Source organism: Gordionus sp. m RMFG-2023, chromosome 5, assembly GCF_954871325.1.
Source record: "Gordionus sp. m RMFG-2023 chromosome 5, tfGorSpeb1-WG-v2, whole genome shotgun sequence".
Lineage (NCBI taxonomy): Eukaryota > Metazoa > Nematomorpha > Gordioida > Chordodea > Parachordodidae > Gordionus > Gordionus sp. m RMFG-2023.
In genome coordinates this window covers 1,336,862-1,359,317 of record NC_088779.1, presented here as the reverse complement: position 1 = coordinate 1,359,317, position 22,456 = coordinate 1,336,862, and the positions used below count along the sequence as shown (strand labels likewise).

The window sequence follows — 22,456 nt, the reverse complement described above, 5'->3', positions numbered from 1 at the left end:
GATTGGAAAAAAAGGTCCTTATATTAATTTTTTAAATAAATATAAAAACTTATTAGATTTTTGAAATATATTCATTATTTTGGGGTGATATAGTTTCTAACAATTGTGGAAAGTTGTGGGCCAAGAAAAATTTAAAATTAGTGTATTTATTTATGCCGTTGGAAAATGGCATATATTATTTAAATCACTTTTTTTAATTATCACTCCATACACAATAAAATATAGCTAATTACCTATACATTCTGTATCTAATACTAAATTATTAAAGTTGAAATATTTTTTAAAAGTGTTATTTTTAGTTAGTTTTTAAACATTCTAGTTATATCGAAAATTCCCAATAAAATTTTATAGGAATATATTTTATAATACAAGCAAATCAATATATTAAAATTAATAATTTTCAGGTAAACGTTTTAGTTTTCAAAACACTAATAATAAAAATGACAAAATATATATAAAAATATATAATCGATATGTACATTTATAGCATTTCTTTTCTATATAACATAATAAATAATAGGTTATTATTTCGATTTTGGAAAAATGAGATAAATCTATTTTTTTTATATGCTTATCTACTATTTCTTTCAAATTTTGGTAATAAGAAAAATTATGTTAATTAGATATTCATAATGATTTCCACTGTGATATTTTATTGCTCAGATCATCATGAAAAAAATAATATAAAGAAATAAAGTAGCAAAGAAGTATATTTTATCCATTATTCCTTATATTTTTGTTTGTTTTTTGCCATGATTTGAATTTAGAAAAGTAACACTTATTTTTTCTGGAAATTAATTGTATATTTACACAATCTTATATTATCTTTCCTGTACCTAGCTTTAAGAATAAGTAATATATTTTATAGGGTTTTTATTTAAAAAATTAATAAATATACAAATCTATATAATTTTAGCTAATTTTTTTTGATTTTTATTGTTTTCGTCTATTAGAGATATATTTATCTAATGGCTTCTATAATCTAAAATATATGATCAGATGAAAAATTATTGAAATCATATTTATATCTTATTAGTTACATAAGAATAAATTATATATAAAATTACGTCAATTTTCTTTGAATAGAATAACCCAAATATATAAAGGGATATCTTTTTTATTCTTATTAAATTTAAAAAATAATATTAATGCTTGCGAAAATAGTTCTTCGAGAAAGGTTACGATAAGCTAAGATATTGAGAATTCAATTAATTTTTTAGAATAAACGGTAGAGTTTATTTATTTATGAATGACACTCTGATGGTCTTAACTTTTAATATAGTTTGATCCCTGTCTACTATTGAAAATTATTGGTATCTTTCAATTTAGGGAACTATAAAGTTGGGTTTTATGCCCGCTCAATGTGCCTAGGTAACCCTTATTGTTATTTAATTAAGAGGTTCTGCTACATATTAAAAGCTTGACTTAACAAGTAGTCATTAAGTGCGATAAAGCCGGATAATACTGAGTTATTTAATGGCGGTAAGAAGAAAAATTTGAGTAGCAATATGCCAACTCATTTTTATAGCAAGAGATTTGGCTAATTTCTTAATGGAGTAGTCAAATTGAGATTATAAAATCTTTCAAAAGGTTTTTCACTGGTCCAAAAGCTTAATTTCTTTGTACAAAAAAGGATAATGCGCAAAAAGATATAAATTTTAAGAAAATATAAGCAAACATAAGCATTGCAAATAATAAAGAGGCCTTGATGCGATGGGAAAATGTTTAAGATTAGATCTAAGCTGAGCATGTCGTTCAAGGTTTTGGCTAGACATTCTACAGAAGGCGGAGTGCTAAATTATGAACAGCACAAGGAGTTATTTTAGATTCAACTGGTTTGTATTCAGATTATTGTCATGTCATCTAAAAAAAAATTCATTTTTCTTACTTTTATTTAGTAATAGGAATATGTTTTTAATTGGTTTTCATAAAATCTAGAATTTTTATAACAGTGGAGGGCCACAAATAGTGTCAACATCTTGATACCTTATGTTAAGAGCGATTTTTAAAAAAAAATAATAATGTATCTGCGTTAAAAACTATTTTCCTTGTTAAAAATTACAATTATTACAACCTAAACATTCTGATTAATTTTCTATATGTGTTATCGAAAATTCTTTACATAACTTTCTTATTAATTTGATCAAATGTCATTATATTACACCGCTTTTCATTCTCCTTGCTATTTATGCTAAATACTAATATTTTTATTTTAAACTATTTTAAATCTTTATTTGTGCAAATGAATAATGAAACTACACATATATCATTCAACTTATATTTTTATCATCAAAAACTGATATAATATAATGCGTTTATAAATTCTTCACTAGAAAATTGATCTTATTTTTAAATTTTTAGTTTAATTATCACTTCAAACACAATAAAATATAGATAATTACCTATTAATGAGTTATCTAAAAATAAATTATTATAGTTGAAATATTTCTTAAAAGTGTTATTAATAGTTATTAAATATTAAAATTATATCAAAAATTTCCAATAAAATTTTAAAACTTTCACAAATTATTAAATTTAGAAAACTACAAAAATTTTTATTGAAATATATTTTATAATACAAGCGAATCAATATATTAAAAAATTTATAATTTTCAGAATAAATCTAATAAATAAAAATGACAAATCTAATTAAAAATTTATAATCGTTAAGTACTTGTTTTTGTTGGGCATAAAAGATCTATATATCAAAGTAATAAATAATAGGATATATTTTCGATTTTGGGAAAATGAGATAATCAATGTTTTTACATGCTTATCTATTATTTCTTTTAAATTTTGGTTATAAATTTGAATATTTACTGATTTCCAGAAATTAATTAAATATTTTATACAGATAATCTTATATTAGCTTTTCTAGACCTAGTTTTTTGGAAAGACCAATATATTTTATAAGGTTTTTATTTAAAAAAAAATAAATATATAAAACCGCTCTACAATTTTAGCAAGTTTCTTGGATTTTTATTTTTTTTTCGTCTATTAGAAATATAATTATCTAAGGGCGTTATATTCAAAAATATGGATTCAAATGAAAGGAAGAGAAAATCAAATTTCAAACTTATTAATTACATACATACGAATACCGTTAAATATATAAAATTGAGACATTTTTTTAAATAGAAAAGGAGAAATAGATATTCTTTTATTCTTATTAAATTTTATATAATAATATTAATGCCTGCAAAAATAGTCAGTTTTGAATTATAGGTTGCATTTGAAATACTCGCAATTAAAATAAATATAAGGCTTTTTATCTAAACATACGAATTTTTATTTAAATAGATGATTTTTATATAAAAGGAATGCTATACAACATAAGTTAGACTACAAAATAGACTATGTGACTAATAAGTAGTATGTAATAAAAGGTTTAACATTTACGGGGAAGGTGTTAACTGTAAAATCCTAGAAGAGATTTACATATAACTCAGGGATAATTTTCTGGCCATCAGGATTACGAGGTTCTAAGATAGTGAGAATTCATTCCTTTTTTTAGAAATAAACGGTAGAGTTTATTTATTTATGAATGGCACTGTCATGGTCTTAGCATTTGATACAGTTTGATGCCTGTCAGCCCTTAGCAATTATTGGTATCTCGCAATCTAGGCAACTATGAAGTTGGGCTATATTGCAGCTATATGACTTAAGGTAGCCCGTTTTGTTTTTTTAATTAAGAGGTTCTACTACATATTTAAAGCTTGACCTAACAAGTAATCATTTGGTGAGATAAGGCTGATAGTACCTTATTTAATAAGCGGAGAGGAAGGATGGGAATAGCAAAGTATGAAGAGATAATAAAGATGCCATTGCTATATTTGAACAAACGGTTAGACTAATTTCTGAATTGAGTAAATTGAGATTATAAATTATTTCAAAAAATTTTTTACAAAATGTTCTGAAAGCTAAATTTTTTGTATGGCCTTGATGAAATGGGAGAATGTTTAAGACAGGAGGTAAGCTGAGAATTTTGTCAAAGGTTTTGGTTAGACATTTTACAGAAGGTGGAGTGTTAGATTATGGTCAGCCCAAGGATTTGTTTTAGATCAACGGGTTTGTTAGATATTATTGTCATTTAAAAAAAAAACATTTTTCTTAGTTTTGTTTAGGATTAGGTATAGTTTTTACATGGTTTTCATGTTCCATAATAGTGCCATCGTATTATTTAGATCCAATTCTTTAAAAAATTAAAACTTATAATTTGTACAACCTAAACCCGATAAATTTTAACTAATCTCAAATATCATAAGAGATATACAAAATATATTAAGGAATCTTTAATATCGTAAATTCTTTACATAATTCTCTTATTAATTTGAATAAATTTAATTATATTATACCGGCTTTCCTTACTATTTTGTTAATAATAATAAATATGCAATTAAATTGTAGTTTAATATTTTTTATAAATAAATCTACCTAAATCCTTATAAAACTTCACTAAAAATAATAAATCATAAAATAAATCAATATTATACATTTAGAAATTTTTTAATTAAGAATGTAACATATTATGCATGTATTTAAAAAATAATTGCCTATCATATTAAATGGGACGATAAATAATCATGTTTTAAAAGATTTTATACTGCTAAGAAATTTTTTTGAAATTAATCTCAGATCTATTTGGATTTTTAGGATTTAATCAAATGTTGTGTAGGATTAGTAGTTATATTAAAAGTTTATTTTTTAAATTAGCTAGTAAGGCAGAGGATTAATAAAAAATGTTACTTAAACCTAATAATAATTCAATCTTTCATGCAATTTGGTTACAAAATATTTTTGAAAATAAATTGTGACATATGATCGCAATGAAAATTGAGAAGAAAATAGTGGCTATTTATCCTTTTTAGTTTTAAAAGCAGAATACAAACCTTAGAAGAAATAGATTGTAGGAAAAAAATTTAATCAGTAAATCTGACTGTGAACTTGAGAAAACAGATAATCAACGAAATATGTGATAAAAGCTAGGAAAATGTGATGATATATAACGATATATATGAATGAAAAGCCGCGAGAATGTACATTCAAAAATAGGATTGAAAAAAAATTTGCGACATAAAATGGAACTCATAATAAATAAATTCCAATCATTATAATTGAAATAACTAATATTGCCTGAACAGGGCCTATCTTATAGAAGATATTTTTTCCTTATTCCTCTAAACTTAAATCTTAAAATTGATTTTTTTGCACCTTTTGCCTCTTATAAGTGAATTTTAATTGCAAACAAATACCATTTTAAAGATGAGCCTAATTGTTATTAATACTTAAAAACGAAAACCAGAATAGGATTGAAGTACATATTTATTTAAATGTTCAGCTCCCAACCTCATATTTCCCAAGTGAAAAGTTCCAGATACGGCCCTAAACCTAACAATAATTACCATTAATCTAAATGATTGACATGGGAACATAATTACCTTAAGTAACACAAGAAAATTATCGAAATGAAAAACCATATCTAACCACAAACTCCCCTCAGTCATGAATATCAATTTTATAAATTGTAAATATAAAATAATAATGACCCAACGTATTTAAAATTATGACCATGGATATCATAAGCCAGATAAAGATACAAATTTTATGATTGGACTAGAAATCAGTCTCAGCAAATAGTCTAAAATAAAAAATATACACAATAATAACGATAGTTTCATCCAGCAGAATACAAAAAACGATATATTTTATTAAAGATAATATAAAAAAATTAAACATGCAAATAAAAAAATTAAAAACTAGTCCTGAATTCTAATTATATTTTATTCATCAATATTAAAAATCATTCAATCAGAATATCTTCCAACATATCGTCGCCAAATTTAATTTATAATAAGTTCCCTTTGGGGTCACACGGAGTTGAACCAGCTTGGATTTATTCTCCGTTTAGAAAAAAATGGCTCACAAACTCCGATCAGAGCTCAGATATTGGTTCCAAACCCTGCTCAAAAGTATTTTTGTATATATATTAATAATAAATATATACCCTTCAAAAAATGTATCAATTACAAGGATATAATATTTTAGAATTGGAAAATAAAATTTATTAGTATCTACCAAAATGGACTATATAAAAAGATATATTATTATTCATAAATATAGAAATATATAAATTTATAATAAAACAAAGTAAGATATTTCGGATACTTAAAATTAACCTATCTATAGTTAACTTATGAATTAAAAATTATATGTTTGATTTTTATTTAAAATAAATAAAGTATTAAAATTAAAATAATTTATTACGTTAGAGAAATTTGATAAATAAAATCCATCTTAGATTTTGTTATTTATGAATTTATTAGTTTAACACTCATTAATTAAAAATCAGAATAGCTTAATATAAGGAATAAATATGCTGAATTTGAAATACAAATCACAACGTATTCTAATCAGATTATTAACTTATTTGAATTTTAGAAAAATATTTGGAAGAACGACCTTTTATATTCTACTTCATACATTACTATACTCATTCCTAAATACATATATACAGCTAGGATGTAGTTCCACAATTATATAACTCGGTTACAAAGTTGGTTACTATCCTTGTTGACGTAATTATATGGAGTATGAGCCTTCATATAATTCAACTAGGCACACTTTAATCAGTGACTAAAAAATAAAATTAGGAAATCCATCTTCTTTATTATTTATTTGTTATAATTGGAATAGATCCCTTTATTAGTCAAAGGAAAATAGTTGAAAATTTATATTCTAAATTTTGTTTGTCAAAATATATTTAATGATTGGTATCTAGCCTTTATGCAGAAACATATACTATTAGATTATTGTTGAATGTTGCATTTTTATCTTCATCTACTCGCATTCTGTTTTGATTGATTTGCCTAAATTTTTATCGAATGAGCTGCAAGATAAAATTTTTATATAAGATATGTGATGAGGGAAAAAGTGTTAATTTATTTTGTGTGATATGAAATCTTTTTATAAATTATTTATAACTAATATATTTTCTATTATGGCAGTTCTACCTCTTATAGAGAAACTATGATAGGATATTTAGTTTTTGATTAAATAATAAAAATAAATCTGTTTGATAATTTAATAGTAAATAATTATGAATGCATTAAATTTACTGGATGGCATATTTTTGGTTTTATATTAAGAAATCTATGACTAATTCATCAAAATAGGTTATATAAATATATACACTGACAATTTGGCACTATAGCAGCACCTTTTATAAAATATGTAAAATAATGGTTAAACATAATTCTGTTTATTAGCTAATTTATCTTCATATATTAAAATTGAATTAAATGTATCTGTAATTTTAATGAAGTGAGAACAAACACATCAAAACTGACTAAAAGACAATCAGTTAAAATAGTAGTATTTTTGATATATGAGAATATTGGTATATTATTTGTGTTTTATTTTGCTGAAAAATATAATCAACTAATTTATAAATTGATGATATAACTTGCACAAATGTGTCATCATAAACGAATATATTTTGCTACTCGTACGAAAGTATATTTCAGATAAAAAGTTAGAACTGCAGAAATACAAGTTAAAAAAAGCAAAAAAAAACATTACACAATTTAAAAATATTGTGTGTTAATGCATATAGCTTATGTACTAATCAAAATATAAGTTGAAAATTATTTTCTGTTATTTCAACTAATTTTCAAGACGAATAATAACTATAAAAATGATAAAAAAATTATAATTAATAAGATGGGTATAAATTGCAAAATCTTTGGAAGCTCTAATTAATTATTTTAATTTTTTTGTTTATTAAAAATTTAATATTTTCATTTGTGTCCTTCATTTTGTTTATTGGACAGGTATCCTTAGCACCCGGCTGTCCAGGCCTGTCGGTGACCGGGGTGTCATCTCTAAGCTCCGAAATTCATCATACCATATGTCTTTACACATCAGTCATCGAAGAAAAACTTGAAAGTTTTTATGGTTCTTACCAGGATTGAACCCGCGTCCTTGTTCATGCTCGTGTTTCCAAGCCTACATCTTACCCATTAGGCCACCCCGGAGCTCCGAAAGTAATCAAAAATAAAGATGGGAAATTGATAATAAAGGAAAAAGAAATAATGAATAGATGGAAAGAATATTTTCAGGAGCTTCTCAACTTTAATTCCCACATATTGCATCTCGACGAACACTCCCCTTGTCAAAACCTTGTACAACCTATAACAGAACAAGAAATAATCACATGCCTCAAGCATATGAAAAACAACAAAGCTAGGGGTCCAGACGATATTCCAATAGAAAGCCTTAATGCACTAGGAGATGATGGAATACATCTCCTCACAAATCTGTACAATAAAATACTTGGAAATGAAGAGGTCCCCCAAAAATGGAGGCAGAGCTATCTAGTTCCTATCTTCAAAAATAAAGGGGATCCACACAATTGTCAAAATTACAGGGGCATAAAACTAATGTCACACTGTCTAAAACTATACGAAAAAATAATAGAAAAAAGATTAAGAGATATAATCGAAATAGGAGAGACACAGTTTGGCTTTATGCCTGGAAGATCAACAACCGATGCTATCCATGCAATTAGGCAAATGAGTGAAAAATACAGGGAAAAGAACAAAAAGCTACACATGGTCTTTCTCGATCTAGAAAAGGCCTTCGATAGAATCCCAAGAAAACTTATCTGGTGGGCGCTACGCCACAAAAATGTTCACGAAAAATATATAAGAATAATACAGGATATGTATATGGGACATACAACAATGGTCCGTAGCACAACAGGTACTTCAGCAGGCTTCACAATAGTGAGGATGATTGCTGGGGTAACAAGAAAGGATAAAGTGCGCAGTACAAGAATACTAAGTAGTTTAAAGGTAGTGCCCATTAAGACTAAGTTAATGGTAAACAGACTTAGGTGGTATGGGCACACAATGAGAAGGCCTATGAACTACATAGGAAATAAAGTTGAGAGTTTGGAAGTGATGGGCAAACGTAAAAGAGGAAGGCCAAAACTTCAATGGGGCCATAAAGTTAGAGCCAATATAAAGAAGTATAAAATAGATAAAAGAGATTGTATGAATAACATAAAGTGGAGAGAGATGTTGAAGGAGATTACCACCAGAAAAGGTGAAAGCTAAAGAGAAAAAAATATATTGGAAATAATGTTTTCACATATCGTTTATAAAATAGTCGGTGTAAGTGCATTGATCACTAATCCGATAGAGAATCCAGCAAGGGTCATAATTTTTTTGTAGACAAATTGGTGATACTTGAGGGGATAGTATAAATAAAATCGGACTCAACGACACGTGATTCAGTTAACATTTTGGCATAGTCGTTGTTCGAAAAAGTCATTTTCCTATTTCTTAATCATACTTTATATGATGATTAATAAAAAATATTTTTTATGTGAATATAGCTTAATGAAAGAAATTACTAAAAAAAATTTATTGAGTAATAGAAATAAAAATGAAGAATTTGCTATTATTTCTAGAGGGTGCTAAGGGACATATTTGAATATTATTTTTTATTAGATTATTTAATTATATAAATTATTTTAGATAGGGTACATGAAATAATAAATATAAATTTGGTAAAATATTTAGACAAAATAATGTCATAGATAATAAGTTAAAGGGAGGGGGGGGGGGGGTGTGGCTAGTAATTCAGATGACATTTATCCACGCTCCTATTACCCGAAATATTATACTAAAATTTATATTTATTAAAGGAATTTAAATATAAATTAATTTCGTTTGTCTTGAATATGTTATAGTATATTGTATCTCAAAAAATCGTAAAATTATAAAAATAATACATTATATATTAAAAAAAATAAATGTTTTATTTCTTTATTATAAATGTTTTGAAGTCTATATTTTTAAAATATTTTTTTTTAAAACCTCCTATTAGCACATACGATATTTTATGACATGCGAAAACTATTCACCTTAATATAAACTTAAATATAAACTCTGTTTCAAGGCTTATTTCGCAACCTGCATGTTAGAGAATGTAAATTAAAATGGGTTTAAATCTTTTTGTGTTATCTCGTTTTACACGTTTTTTGTAATTTCAAAATTAGGATATTTATATAATATTAAAATATATAATAAAATACCTCTACACTCATAAGGACTATAGAAATCCATAAAGTTTTCTTAAAATATAAAGTTAGAATTATAATAAACATAGGTTAAAATTTAAAAAACATTGTATTAAAGACTCCTCGATAATATACTTATCTAATTTTATACATTATACCCTCGATCGAGAATAATAAACAAACTATAAAAAATGTATTATATTCTTCTTTTTAATATTGTATTATTGTTTTATTTCAATTGTCTAGTTTTACTGACTTATTAATCCTATATTTAAAATAAAAACTGTTAATTTAAAACGCAAATTTTTCATCGCTCAGTTAATTATACTGCGATTTAAATTTATTTTTATATTCATATTGTCTATGATTTAGTAATGACCAAATTTCGCTTAATTAGTTTACCAAAAATTAAATTTCCATTTATCGTATATTAATAATTCACAATTATATCTGCTTGCTTTGTTTCGGAATTTTTTATTTTTTATCTAGCAGCATTTTTCTAGTTATTCACTATCAAGCCACTCTACATATTGATATATTCCCGCTATATAATAAAACTTATCTTGTGATAGTAAGCCGAGTTCACGCTTTCATTTCGTCTACCAATAACATGATTTTATGTTAATTGTTTGATCTGCATCATATTTAATTTAATTTCGCGTTATCCATTAGCTAGTATTTTTATCAATTATAACCCACTTCTCGATTACAGCTTAATATTCATCATTATCACATAATTCATTATGCCTAAGTGTAGCCGCTCCAATTATTCGATTAATTTATTTGATTTACGCTTTTGCTTCATGACCGAGTTATGATATTATAACAAAGGCAACCTTATTTGAACCAATAATCTACTCTTCCTGGCTGAAACATAAACATTTACCAAATAATGCTGCATATAGAGTTATGGAAAAATCATTAGCAGGTGCCTCATTCGGGACTTTCAGCTCACCCTCTCAGAACGCTTACCCGTTCCTCAGCACATTCATAGAACCCCCTTTAATTGACCTTTTTAATACCTATTTCTAAGACGTATTTCTCAAATCCACAAACTACAAAACTTTATCAATGAGATGAAGAGGCTTAAATTTCTATTTATTAACAAATTAAAGATACCATCTTCATTGTTCCCATCTTCAAGTATTTAGCGGTATCTTTTTTATAACAAAATAAAGCTCCTCCAATTGAGCTTAAAGCTAAATTTATTTTTAAGAAAATCGAGTGTATAAATATTAAAGGTGGTCTCAAATTAGCCTTAAACTATGTTTTGTTAGCTGAAGACTCAGATGGGAGATACATAAAACTCATCCTCCTTCCATTTTAACACTCACTCAACAATCTCATTTTAATTATGCTTCGATTTTAATCAGACGAAATAAGGAAGGCTAACATATCTTTCCACCGAGACTCATCTCACAGCCATTATTGGATTAACCCCTTCAAGATAGCAACTCTCTATTATTCAGCTCCAAATTTCACGTCCAAATCACAGATTTGTGCAAACGAATCTTATGGTGATGTTCCTTTCTTTGCCCCCAACCATTCATTTTGGAGCCAGGCATATTGCCTTGCAGAAGATAAAATATATCAGACCATATAGCCATTATTTAAACATTCGATTTTTTTGCCGCTAAAATAAATAAATAAAGAATTAAATATAAAATCTCTTACCTACTCACCACATTTCAATTAGTCAGAGTCATTGGCTGGCTATATATTACACGTCTTCACTAGGAGAGAAATCTATTGATTTTGTAAATGTTTACAACATCCTCTCCCGTAACTTATTTTGCATTCAGTGAGTACATCATTCACATGCTACACCAAATTTCTTACCATCAATTTTGCAACAACTCTCAATGATTACTCTCAACCGATAACATCAAAAAAAGTGATCTAGTAGGACTCTTTTTATTTCTTCTCGCAATCCATAAGATTATCCAAACCATTAATTTCGAATGCTCACTCACTTCACATCTAGTATATAAACTAAAGAATTATTAGTGGATCTCAATTGGAAATATATAAGATCTTAGACATTATCAAGGAAATGGGATGGACCGTTGTTATCATTCACAACCCCACAAAATCAAAATTTACCCAAGTTAGCTTCTGTTATCAAAATTTCGACAATTTCATAATCATCTTCAAGGAAGACCTAACACATCTAGATATGCATACAATCTCACAAAGCAAATATGTTAGACCTTCCAAAATATTGTTGCAAATAAAATATGACATAATGGTCTTTATGAAAAAAATTGAGAGGAAAATAGTGCATATGTAAATTTCAAATCAGAATGCAAACGGCCTAGAGAAAATATAGATTGTTGAAAGAGATAATGCAGAAATATGAATTCAAAGTAGTACGATGATACTATGAACTTGAGAAATCAGTTAATCAATAAAATAAGAGATAAAAAGCTATGTGTATGTAGTTTATAACGTTAAATAAGAAAGAAAAGCCGTAAATATACATTCTAAATGATAAACACATTGAAAAAAAATTAGTTACATATAAAAAGAAATTCTTAATAACTAATAAAAATTCCAAAATTCATCTTTATAATTGAAATAAATAATATAGGCCTAATTTACAATCCTAATTTTCTCCACATTCCATCTAAACCTAAATTTTACATTTTTAATTTTTTTGGCATATTGCTTATGAATTTGAAGTGAATTTTGATTTCAAATAATCCTATTTTAAAGATGAGCTTAGGTATTATCAATTCCCAGAAATAAAACCAGGATAATCATTTATCTAAATGTTCGGCCCCCAGCGTCATATTCTCCAAGTAAAAAGTTCTAACTACAGCCCTAAACCCAAATAAACAATAATTATCATTATTCTAAATAATTAATTTGGGACACCATAATTACCGTAAGAAACCTACATCAGGAAATGATGAAATTAAAAATCATACTTACCACTAACTCACGTCAGTCATGAATAACAATGTTATTAATTGTGGATATTAAATGTATTAATGAACCAATTTATGATAACCATAGATATCATAGGCACGTAAAGATACAAATTATATTAACAGTAATCAATTTCAGCAAATATACAATAATAATGATAATCTGAGTAGAAAAACTGAAAACGGTGTATTTTATTAACCGTTATAAAAACTAATTACACATGATACATAAATAAATAAAAAATTGGTCCTAAATTCTAATTATATTTTATTCATCAATACAATAAATCTAATTAACTCAGAATATCTTCCAATATATCCTTAGTAAATTTAAATTAGAGTAATCATCGGTTTGGAACACACGGAGTTAAGTCAATTTGGGTTTTTTCTCAGTTTAGAAAAAAATGGTAAAACTAACTCTGCTCAAAGCTTTGAGTTTGGTGCCAAGCTCTACTTAGAATTTTTTTGTAAATATAATAATAAATATATGTTTTACAAAAAATATATTAAGAAAATGATATAACAATTTAAAATTAGATAATTAGATTGATTAATATCTACTCATTTGGGGATATTCTATATAATATTAAAATATATAAATTTTTATAAAGTAAAGTAAGATATTTTGGGTAGTTAATCGTAACCCATCTATATTTAACTTATAAATTAAAAATTATCTTGATTACATTAAAAAAAAAATTAAAATTTATAACAAATAACGATACACTAATTTTAATTATTTGAATGTTCTAAGTGCTATGATTAACAAATAACAAAATTTTTCCTGTTTTTTCATGATTTTCGTAAATTACTAAGCAGATGTCAGAAACGTCATATGTTTATTTTAAGAAAAATATTAAAAAAATTGATGTTTTCAAAATCGTCTGTGACATAGTCGGTTAAGTGCGTTAATCATTAATCCGATAGAAAATCCAGCAAAATCTATGTTGTTTTTAGCCATATTTAGGGGGGGGGGGTGAATTCATTAATTTATATTAGAAAACAAGTTATTATTTTTTTGACTAAGTTTGGTCGTTGTTTAGCAAATATTTTGGCGTAAAACCTTTAAGAGATCTATGAAATCTGGCAAAATATTGAACTGCCCTTTTTTAAAAATCGAGTCGCATAACAACACTACTGAAATATTATTAGTTTCGTTTGTCTTGAATTTTTTATAATATATTGTTGCAAAAAAATTCTAAATTACAAAAAAAATTATATTATTTTATGAGATAGATAATTGTTTTATTTCTTTATTATAAGTTTTTTGAAGTCTAGTTCCCTAAAATATTTTCTTTTAAACCTTATTTTATAGCATATACGATATTTTTTATTACACGACCTTAACATTGACTTGAATATAAACCCTGTTTCAAGGTTTATTTATCAACCTGACATGTTATAGCATGTAAATTAAGATAGGTTTCAATCTTTCTGTGTTTTCTAGATTTACACCTTTTTTTTTGACTATTTAATATTAGGAATAATTATATAATATCAAAATATATAATAAAATACTTTCATGTGGATCGTAAGGCCCACCATAACTTGTTTCCATTACATTTTCTTAAAAATAGAAATTTAAAATTAAATTTAAAAAAAAATTGCATTAAAAACTCTTCTATAATATTTTTAAGCCCTTTCATTCATTACTCCCTCGATCGTGAATAATAAATAAACAAAAAAAGTCTAAATTTTCTTATTTATCAATAAGGAATTTAAAATAATAACCGTTTATATAATATAAACAAATTTTTTTATAGCTAAATTAATTATAGCGAGATTTAATTTTTATTTTATATTCCATATTGTCTATTGGTTTAGTAATGCACAATTTTCAACTTAATTAGTTGACAAAAATTAAACATTCATTTATCGCATATTAATAATTCTCAATCATATTCGTGTTGTGTTTCGAAATTTTTTTAATTTTTATCTCGCTTCATTTTTCTAGTTATTCATTATTAATCCTCTACATATATTTATTCATTCACGCTAGATAGTAAAACTTAATTTTTGATAGTAAGCCGAGTTCACGCTTTTATTTCGCCTACCCATAATATGATTTTACAATTGTTTAATCTGCCTAATTGATTGATTTCGCTTCATTTCATTGGTTGTCTTTTTATCAATTTTAACTTTAGCTTCTGGATATATAGCTTTAAATTCATTCATTATCAAATTAATTTATTATTCTTAGTTGTAGTTACTCCGATTCCTCAATTAATTTATTTGCTCCGTGACCGTGTTATAATATTATAACAAAGGTAACTCCCTTTGAACCTATTATCTGCCTGGTTGAAACGTAAACATTTACTATATGATGCTGTGAGTTATGGAAAATTTATTAAATTTTGCTCTCATTCACGACTTTTACCTCTATCACAGAACGCTTATCGGTTACCCAGCACATTAATAGAGCCCCCTTTATTTGACTCTTCTTTTACCTATTTCTCAGGCGTATTTCTCAATACCAGAAACTACAAAACTTTATCAATAAAACGGATAGGCTTAAATTCCTATTCTGTGTTTATAACACCTTTAGGTTACCTAACAAATCCTCAAGATTTTTTTTAACCCAACAAATTAAAGATTCTACCTGCAATCTTTCTTTCCATCTTCAAGAGTACGGTGCATAATTTTTTATAACAAAAAATGTTTCTCCTATTGTGACTTTTTAAAAATTAGTGCTCTCAAATTGGCTTCTACTTATGAATAACTAGCTGACGAGTAAGATAAGAGATACATAAAACTCATACATATTACATTTAAACACCTCATTCAACAATCATATTCTCATTGTGCTTCCGATTTTAATCTGACGAAATAAGTAAGGCAAATTTATCTTTCCGCCGAGACTCACCACAAGGCCATTATGGGATGAAACTTATATTCAGAGAACAACTCTCTATATTGATGAGCTCCGAAATTTTTATCTTTCCAAATCACAGATTTGTGAAACCGAACCTTAGATGGTGATGTTCCTTTTTTTGCCCCTACCCCATTCTTTTTGGAGCCAGACAAGACTTATTGCCTAACTGAAGATAAAAAAAAAGTCTATAGAAGGATGGAAGACATTGGCGGATGCGAGACGATCAAAATTGATATTGCCAATGCCTACATCATCTCCCGAGAACATCACTCTACACTAAATTTCAATATTCTTGTTATCAATTCCATCCATTTTGCAACAACTCTCTAAAAATACCCTCAATCGATAATATCAAACAAGGTGGGTGATCCATTAGGGTTATTTTTATTTCTTCTCGCAATCAATAAGATAATCCAAATCATTAATTCCAAATTCTCACTTTAACTTCACATCTGGTGTATAAACAACGGAATCATTAGTGGACCAAAATTGGAAATGTAATGGCCTTAGATATTACCAAGGAAATGAGATGGGACGTTCGTTTCATTCACAACCTCACAAAAACATGTCCAAGTTAACTTCTCCGATCAAAATTTCGAAAATTTAATAATTATCTTCAAGGAGGAGCTATCACATCTAGATACGAATACAATCAAAGCAAATCTGTTAGACCTTCCAAAATATTGTTGCAAAATATGACATAATGGTCTTTATGAAAAAAATTGAGAAGAAAATGTGCTAATGTAAGATTTCAAGTTTGAAAACAAAATTCAAATGGACTAAAAAAAAATAGATTGTTGGAAAAAAATAATGCGGAAATGTCAATTCAAGGAGTACGATGAGACCTGGAACTTGAGAAAACCGTTAATCAATAAAATAAAAATAAAAACTAGAAAATGTAGTTTAATGATATATAATGATAAATAAGAAAGGAAATTTGCAATACATCCAAAATAATAAGCACAATGATAAAAATTAGCTATATATATTTAATAACTAAGAGAAATTTCTAAGTTCAATTGAAATAACTAATTTAGCTCAAACAGGACCTAATTTACAATCAAAATTTTTCCCACATTCCGTCTAAACCTAAATTTTAAATTGTTAAATTTATGGTATATTATACCTCTTATGATTTTAAAATGAATTTTGATTTCAAATAAATCCCAGTTTAAAGATGAACCTATTTATTATTAATTCCCGAGAAGTAAAACAAGAATAGGATTGAATATTATTTAAATTTTCGGCCCCCAGCGTCATATTCTACAAGTAAGAAATTCTAACTACGGCCCTAAACCCAAGGGTTAACAATAATTACCATTATTCTAATAATTGAACTGGGAAACCATAATTACCGTAAGCAACCCCATCAAGGAATGATAAAATGGAAAACTATACATACCACCACCTCACGTTATCATGAATACCAATGTTAAAAATTGTGAATATAAAATATATTAATGGCCTAACATATTCACAATCAAAATTCCACCATCTGTATTTTAAGCATCTAAAGATAAAAAATTTTATTACCAGAAATCAATTTAAATATATATACAATGATAATGATAATCTCAGTAAAAAAATTAAAATCGGTATATTTTATTAAAGAACAATTTAAAAAAAAGTATACACACAACATAATAAAAATTAGTCCTAAATTCTAAATTTTATTAATCAATATTACAAATCTTATTCAATCAGAATATCTTCCAACATTTTCTTGGTATATTTAAATTAGAGTAATGATCGATTTGGGTCATACGGAGTTAAGTCAGTTCGCGTTTATTTTCAGTTTAGAAAAAATAGTAAAACAAACTCCGCTCACAACTCATAGATCCACGCCCTGCTAAAAAGTTTTATTGTAAATATTTTCAAAAGTGTATTAAGACAAAGAACATTTTACAATTAGAAAATAATATCTATTAATATATACCCTTTTCCCAAAATACTATATAAAAATATATTATTATTCATAAATTGGATACTTAAAATTGTAATTAATCTATAATTAACTTGTAAATTAAAAATTATGATAATTTTTTATTTTTATTAAATAAATAAAGTATTAAGAAATAAAATTAATGTGAGCATACATAAATTTGATAGATATCCATAATCGATTTTGTTATTTTTAAAACTTATAGAATAAATATATTGGATTTGATATACAAATCATATATCCCAAATCTAATTAAATATAAACTTATTTGCTTAAATTTTTAAAGTATATTTGGATGAAGGCCCTATTATATTCTACTTCTTTCATTATTGCTGATGCCTTAACATATAGATTTATACTGCTGGTGTAGTTCTACCCATAAATAACTCTATATCTGGGTTAAAAATATCTATATGTTACCTAAGAATGAAGTTTAAACAAAAATATATCCTGAATAAATTTTTAGCTAGATAATCTTGAGTGAAAATCATAATTTGGCAAGTCAACTCTTGCATCATGATGTTGATTCAAAATATACCAGGTGATGACGCTAATTTAAGATATCAATCACTAATTATGAACTATAATTATAAAGAATGGACTTATCCAACCAATATTTTTGTCTGATGTCGAAACATTATTTGTTTTGGTTCAAGTCTTCGATTAAATTAACAATATTTACAAAACATAAATATTTAATTAAATATATTATACCAAAAGGAATAATAGTTAATGAACAATTTTTTTTTCTTTTAATTTATTTTATTTTGGCGATAATTAGATATGTTACATGTTAATAATTATATATAACTTATGTCACACGATTTTTAATATGAAATAAGATATGGCAACGCTAATTAGCGTAGATACTTCTAAATTATGTATAGAGCTATTTTCCTTTAAAAACACTAAAGAGTGTATTATATGAACCTCCATTTATGTGGCTTGATGGGAGTAAATTTTTTTAAATATATGAGCGCTTTAATAATTATTTTTAGGTCTTTATTATCAAATTTCCTTATAATATAGGGGAGTAATAATATTAACAGTTAACTCTCTACATCATTAAAAGGTATAATTGGTTGTGATTAATCATTCTCAATAGAATAGAGATCCTCTAAAATAATGAGATGTGAAAATTATTAGAAAACATAATCATCTGTAATAAAGAAGGAATGGATATTTAATATATCTTGATTACATTTAAAAATAAATTAATTAAAAAATAATATCAAATAATGATGAAATGTGGGGAACATTAATTAATTATTTAATGTTCTAAGTGCTATAATAAACAAATAACGAAATTGTTTTCCTGTTTTTTCATGATTTTCTTTTTCAAGCCTTGTTTAGAAAATGTTTTTTTTTAAATATCTTATTTATGTATAACTCAAGAAAACTGTTGACCTTAACATTGACTTTATGAATATAAATTTCAACCATTTTAATCTTTTTGTGTGTTGTAATTTTAAAATTAGGATATTTATATAATATTAAATAATATAATAATACCTGTATACGCTGAAAGTGTTTGGTCGCTTATAAAATTTTCTTAAAATAGAAAGTTCGTATTAAAATTAAATTATAAAGACTTCAGTTAAATTTTTTTAAAACATTGTATTAAAGACTCCTCGATAATATATGTCCTTTCATTCATTACTCCCTCGAACGGGAACAATAAATATACAAAAAAAATTAAAATGCTCTTCTTTTTTATATTATATTATCGTTTATTTTATTTGTCTAGTTTTTAAAATTTACGAATCCGATATTTATATCACTAATATTATATTCCATATTATTGTCTTCTCAATTATATTCGTTCGCTTTGTTTCGTATTTTTTTCATCTCGCATAATTTTTCGAGTTATTCAGTATCTTCCACATATATTGATTTATTCACCTCCTTTTGAAAAACCCTTTTTCACTTCAACACCAATCACCCAATCAGCTTATTCTCATTGTGATTCCCATTTTACCGACGAAGTAAGGAAGGCAATTCTATCTTTACACCGAGACTCCTCTCAGCCTAGATGGAATCAGAACCATACTCCTTCAGGACACAACCTTTCTTTGTGATCATCTCACAAACTTCTTTACTTCTTATAATCACAAACTTATACAACCAAATCTTATATAGTGATGTTCCCAGCTTTTTCTTCCACATTCTTATTGGAAGCATTCTCATCCACCTTGTTACTAAAACGATTGCCTTCAGAATAAAATATGAGGCCTCTCACCTTCTCATCCCATTTCAATTATGGGTAGAGATCATTAGCAGATGTGAGGCCGCTTTACATACTACTCTACTTTATTTGGAGAGCAATCCCACAAATGAAACACTTAGCAAAATTTATTTTGATAAAGCATTCAACACCCTCTCCCGTAACGCATTCTTGAAATCAGCGAAAACATCATTTCTATGCTACAACAAATTCTTGTTACCAATTTCCATATATTTTGCAATTCAACTATCGAAAAATACTCTCAGCCAAGGGCATCCAGCAAGGTGACGCATTAGGATCTTTTTATTTTGTCTTATATTCGATAATATAATTCAAACCATTAATTCAGAATGCTCATTTTTACTCTCATCTCGTATATGGACGACGGAACATTAGTGAACCTCAATTGGTAGCCAATAAGGCAGTGCACATTATCAAGAAAATGGAATGCCCTGTTGGTCTTATTCTTTATCCTACAATATCCGAATTTGCATAAGTAAACTCCTCCGATAAAAATCCCCAATTCAAAATTACCTCCAAGAAGGGGCTAGCACATCTATGTTCCCTAGTAGGCAGATTCAAAGCAATCAATGCCTACCTCCACTCTATTCTTAATATACTTCGCATAAATCATATTTCTTCTTCAAAAATTTCTACTTGCATACTCTATGCGCTGCGCTCGACGCCTATTTTTAAATATCCTATAACTCTCAGTAATGGAAATGGAATAAAAGATCTAACCGAAAATATTTTGAATATAAAATTCAATGAAACAGCATGGGTTCAAGCTTTCAAAAGTGGTGGTTTAGGGATTAGATCTCCCAATGATCTTGCTTTCACTGCTTTTATTTTTGGCAGTTTACTTTCGAAACCCACCATCTTGTCCCAAACCTCACAAAATGATTTTTCCTTAGATGTTGCCATTCTTCCATGGAGGACACCTGCTGATGATGTCCCATCATCGAATCCAATAGAAGGATTGAGACAGACCAGTTGTAGCATGCATCGTTGAATCCATATTATCTAACATGATCCTAAACGACCATTTTCTTTTCATTTCTTTACTTAATGGATACGAGCATAAATTTTAGGAAGTCATTCATTCCAAAAATCTTTAAATCCATCTAACAAACAATGAGCTAATCCACGCAATAGGAATCCGCATACATTGTATAATAACCTTCCCACACTTCTCCACTGGCTGCAGAATCCCCATAGGCACCAAAGGAAGACAAATTTTATATTGCACAAAGGATAAATTTTCAGGCATACCCAATGATCCTTGATCCAGAGACCATTGAGCTTCGGCAAATACCCGCTATATCGAACCACCAAGACTTTTAGATCAGATAGAAAACGGCCTGACGCAATCATAAACGGGGCTAATTTCTGGTTTAGGACTTATAGATCCTTAGAAGGTTGTTTGCATAATTAGATTATTCATTAAATTCCTTTTCACATCTATTGAGTTATTCCGGAGCTAACATACTAATTTTTAAATATTTAAATTCAATTCTATCTAAAAAAAAAATTGAGACATTATATTTCTAATTATCAGAGACCAGTTATATACATTTACTATTTTATTATTAATTCTAAAATTTGTATTTTATTTATATTGTTAAGCATTAAGAGAAGAAAATATATTAAACATAAATAATGCATATCAAATACTAAGGCTAGCAATAACTGAGTAAAACGGTGATCACAACTATAGGTGGCATATTTATTTAATTAGATTTCCTCTTGATGTAAATGTAAAACAGAGTTTGAGTTGAGTCTTAAAGAAAAAATATAAACAAAGAAAAATCATATGATAATTATTTTCAACTTTTCTAGCAGGTAAAAGGGTTCACTGAGAGAAGATATCTTAATAATAAATTAGTGATGTTCATAAGTTGCACACGCAAATATCTGCTACATACTTACAAATCCTAATGTATATATGTTCTAACTTTACAATGTAATTGAAGTTCAACTTCTTGCAATTTTTATAGATGACATATGAGCGGTTGAAGATAAATGAATAAAATTACTTTGTGATAGAAGTCTACAAAACAATATCATAATTTGATGGCAATGTCTAGAAGGCTATCAGGCAATTTGATTAGCTCATGGATTATTAATGATAAATAAGCTTTTAGTAGGATCCTTGTTCTAACCTATGTGGTAAAAGAGGTAAATTGAAGGGGGGAGGGACATCTTACAATTTTTATGAGAGATCTTGATTAGAGAACCGCTTGAATAAAATGGTTTCTATTCTTTTCCAAAAGCAATAAGAAATTTTAAATTGGTAAAAACTGTTGGTTAAAAATTAACAATATTTAAAGGATAGATAAACTCTTAGTGAATAGGATATTTTAAAATTGTTGAAAATCATATCGAAAATGACGCAACGATAGAA

General features: G+C 26.8%; 1 protein-coding gene across 2 annotated transcripts in view; it reads right to left on the bottom strand.

The window, feature by feature from the left end:
- LOC135929542 (uncharacterized) overlaps nucleotides 1-22,456 on the bottom strand; it is a 68,106-nt gene that overhangs the window by 25,684 nt on the left and 19,966 nt on the right. Inside the window, exons 6-14 of one of the 2 annotated variants that reach the window (XM_065466168.1) lie at nucleotides 19,341-19,379; nucleotides 17,823-17,837; nucleotides 14,533-14,580; nucleotides 13,576-13,590; nucleotides 10,100-10,138; nucleotides 4,435-4,455; nucleotides 4,356-4,367; nucleotides 2,675-2,698; nucleotides 2,403-2,417 (exon numbers count right to left, since the gene is read on the bottom strand). In XM_065466168.1, coding sequence (XP_065322240.1) covers nucleotides 2,403-2,417; nucleotides 2,675-2,698; nucleotides 4,356-4,367; nucleotides 4,435-4,455; nucleotides 10,100-10,138; nucleotides 13,576-13,590; nucleotides 14,533-14,580; nucleotides 17,823-17,837; nucleotides 19,341-19,379 — 228 coding nt within the window. The remainder of the gene's footprint in view (nucleotides 1-2,402; nucleotides 2,418-2,674; nucleotides 2,699-4,355; nucleotides 4,368-4,434; nucleotides 4,456-10,099; nucleotides 10,139-13,575; nucleotides 13,591-14,532; nucleotides 14,581-17,822; nucleotides 17,838-19,340; nucleotides 19,380-22,456) is intronic. The other variant, XM_065466169.1, reaches the window with a different exon arrangement.